General features: G+C 42.9%; 1 protein-coding gene across 1 annotated transcript in view; it reads left to right on the top strand.

The window, feature by feature from the left end:
* The window catches only part of LOC103457026 (nebulin), a 40,974-nt gene that overhangs the window by 35,882 nt on the left and 2,178 nt on the right, over positions 1-2,914 (top strand). Inside the window, exons 64-67 of the mRNA XM_017301785.1 lie at positions 168-272; positions 552-852; positions 1,581-1,673; positions 2,648-2,743. Coding sequence (XP_017157274.1) covers positions 168-272; positions 552-852; positions 1,581-1,673; positions 2,648-2,743 — 595 coding nt within the window. The remainder of the gene's footprint in view (positions 1-167; positions 273-551; positions 853-1,580; positions 1,674-2,647; positions 2,744-2,914) is intronic.

Below are 2,914 nucleotides of genomic sequence, written 5' to 3'. Positions count from 1 at the left end.
TACGTATCCGTCCATTCTAAAGTAAAACATCCAGAACCTTTGGGTCCCACCTGGTACCGTCGGGCGCCATGTTGGTTCTGATTCCAGTTTCCGTCACAGGAAGCTGGTTTATGGGCGACCCCTGACCCATAAGCCTTTGCTCCTCGGTAACCTGTGTGTCTGAACAGGTCCGGTACCAGCGCGGCCTGCAGGAGCTGAGGGGGCGGAGCCTCAGCGAGCTGGACACGCCCGAGTACCAGCGGGTCAGACGGACCCAGGACTCGGTCTCCATGGTAGCGGCCCGGTTGCCCTGGCAACCCAAGTGGCGTGGCACAGAGGGTGGGGCCGCTGCACGGACACTAACCCCCACCTGCAGGGAACGAGGTCACCATAGTAACGGAAACACAGAGGAGTGTTTTCATTTAACACACCTGATGTTTGGGTTTTATCTGCTCACTGACCAAATGCACCCTGAGCTGCATGTGTGTTGGAGTGTGTGTGTGTGTGTGTGTGTGTGTGTGTGTGTGTGTGTGTGTGTGTGTGTTGGTGTGTGTGTGCGTGTGTTGGTGTGTGTGTTGGTGTGTGTGTGTGTATGTTGGAGTGTGTGTTGGTGTGTGTGTGCGTGTGTTGGTGTGTATGTTGGAGTGTGTTCCCTCCTCTTCAGGTCACCAGCGTCTCTCCGTTTGTTCCTCCAGGCTAAGTACCATGAGGACTTTGAGCGGACCAGAGGTCGGGGCTTCACGCCCGGATTGGACGATCCCAGCATGGAGCGCTACCAGAGAGCCAATCAGATGATGGGGGAGGCGGCCTACGCCAAGGGGATCCACCCCCAGGCGGTGGAGATGGACCGGCGGCCCGGAGGCATCATCGTAGGTCAGTGAATGAGTTTGGAGAACGAATTCAGACGAATCCTCCTGCCTGAGGCTGGTGGAGGAAAACGGACTGGAAATATTTAACTGTGTGTTCAGGGTGTGATTTCTGTTTTTTACATGTATTCAGGAGACGAATACATGTAAAAATAGACCCTGTTAGAATCAACATGGTAAAGGCACAACCAACACTGTCAGCAGATGGCGCTGTTGCCCCCAAAATGAATCAAAAATAAACTTCTTTCTTCTTCCTGGAAATTAAGAGGAGATACAAAGATTGAGTTGGTTTAGTTTAGTTTGTTATATTTCCTTCTAAACTGGAAACTATAAGCAGTTTCTTTTGGTTGCTATATTGTTTTGCCTCCACAGACAGGAGTTGTTGATTTTATTTTAATAACTTTCACTACACCTAAAGCCATTAAAGTTTTAAAAACATTAACAGTTTTTTTTTTTTTTTCTTTCTACTAGTGAAATGTTCCTGTTGCCGTGACTTCATATCGTTCTCCTTCCATCTTCAGATTAAATATTTTGGATATAAAATCATTTTTATGCTTTTTAAGTTTTCATTCTTCACACATTTTACTGTAAAATCAGATTCTTTCTAAATATTTCATCTGTTTTCAGGATCTTTCAGCAGAAACTGGAACATTTCTCTGTTTGTTTTGGTTTTATTGCAGTTGTAACTCAGACTAATGTGGTTCATGGACTGAATAATGTTTCTCCCCTGTGAAGACCTGAAGGTGTGGAGGACAGATCCAGGCTCCATCTTTGATTTTGACCCTGTAGAGGACAACATTCAGTCCAAAAGTCTGCGCAGGATGTCGGGTAGATGAGCGAACGTTTCAGCCACGTGTTCAGAGCCACTAAAAACATGTTTATTATTTAACATGTGATTTAACTTTAATTCACCAACACGATCAAATGTTTCACAGTTTAAAACACGACTGGATTTAGAAACATCACCGATAAATCAGCATGTTGTTGTTCTGTTTGCTTCATTATAATGACCAAAATATAAAATATGTCCATGTCATTTATAGAACAAAAACAGATCATTATAAATGATGGAAATAAAATGTCATTATGTGTGAAAACAATCTGAAAAATTAATTCATTTGGTACAAAAGAAAAAACTAAAGCAAGTGAGGAGTAGAGGTAGGAAATGGTTAAAACAAAACTCCAAGATTAAATGTTTTGGTTTTAAAAAAAATATATTTTATACTTAGAATAATCAAACTTTAAGAATAAAATCTTAAAGTTCAGGCTGGAAAAGAAGCATCTGTTTTGTCAAAGTTAATTTATAATCTGAGTTATTTAGATTGATGTAATAACTTAGAAATGTATATTTAAGCATTTTAAACTCAGGACTCATATTTTGCAGAGTCACAGCAGAGAAAAATAATAAAAACAGCCTAACAAGAACATTTCAATACATTCTGAAATAAAATATGTTTATTGTGGAAAAAGAAACAGAAACTGTGAAATCAAATCACTAAACAGCAGGAACCTCAGTTTCTTTCTGGTTCAAACATAAACATTTAACCTCAGGTTCAATGAAGCGTTTTATATTCAATAACTGATCAATAACTGAGCCATTCCTTTAAAACCTGAATATTCCAGTAACATCCAGGACTTTAAATAATTAACAGTGTTTCTTCATATTAACTCGACTAACTGCTGTTTTTAAAAATCAAAAGTTTTTTCTGAGCTGAATTATTTTTCCTTTTCTCTCCTCTTGCTCTGCGGCTGCTGGGTTCTTCCTGGCGCTGCGCTGCCACCTGGTGGCGGCCGCCTGGCAGAGCGCGCCGGCCGCAGGCTGAGCAGCCAGCTGTCCCAGCAGTCTGCCAGCTCTGTGACCTCTGACCTCTGGGACCGCAGCGGCAGCAGCACTCCTGGTATCTGTGGCCTCACAGCAGAGAAAACCTGATTTCTAACCTTTGACCCGAGTCTTCCTCAGACAGACTCACCTTCGTCTTCCTCAGAGGACAGGATGGGACGCTGCAGGATGCTGACCTCCTCTCTCTCTCTCTGTGTGTGTGTGTGTGTGTGTGTGTGTGTGTGTGTGT

Source organism: Poecilia reticulata, linkage group LG20, assembly GCF_000633615.1.
Source record: "Poecilia reticulata strain Guanapo linkage group LG20, Guppy_female_1.0+MT, whole genome shotgun sequence".
NCBI lineage: Eukaryota > Metazoa > Chordata > Actinopteri > Cyprinodontiformes > Poeciliidae > Poecilia > Poecilia reticulata.
This window is presented reverse-complemented; position numbering and strand designations above follow the sequence as displayed.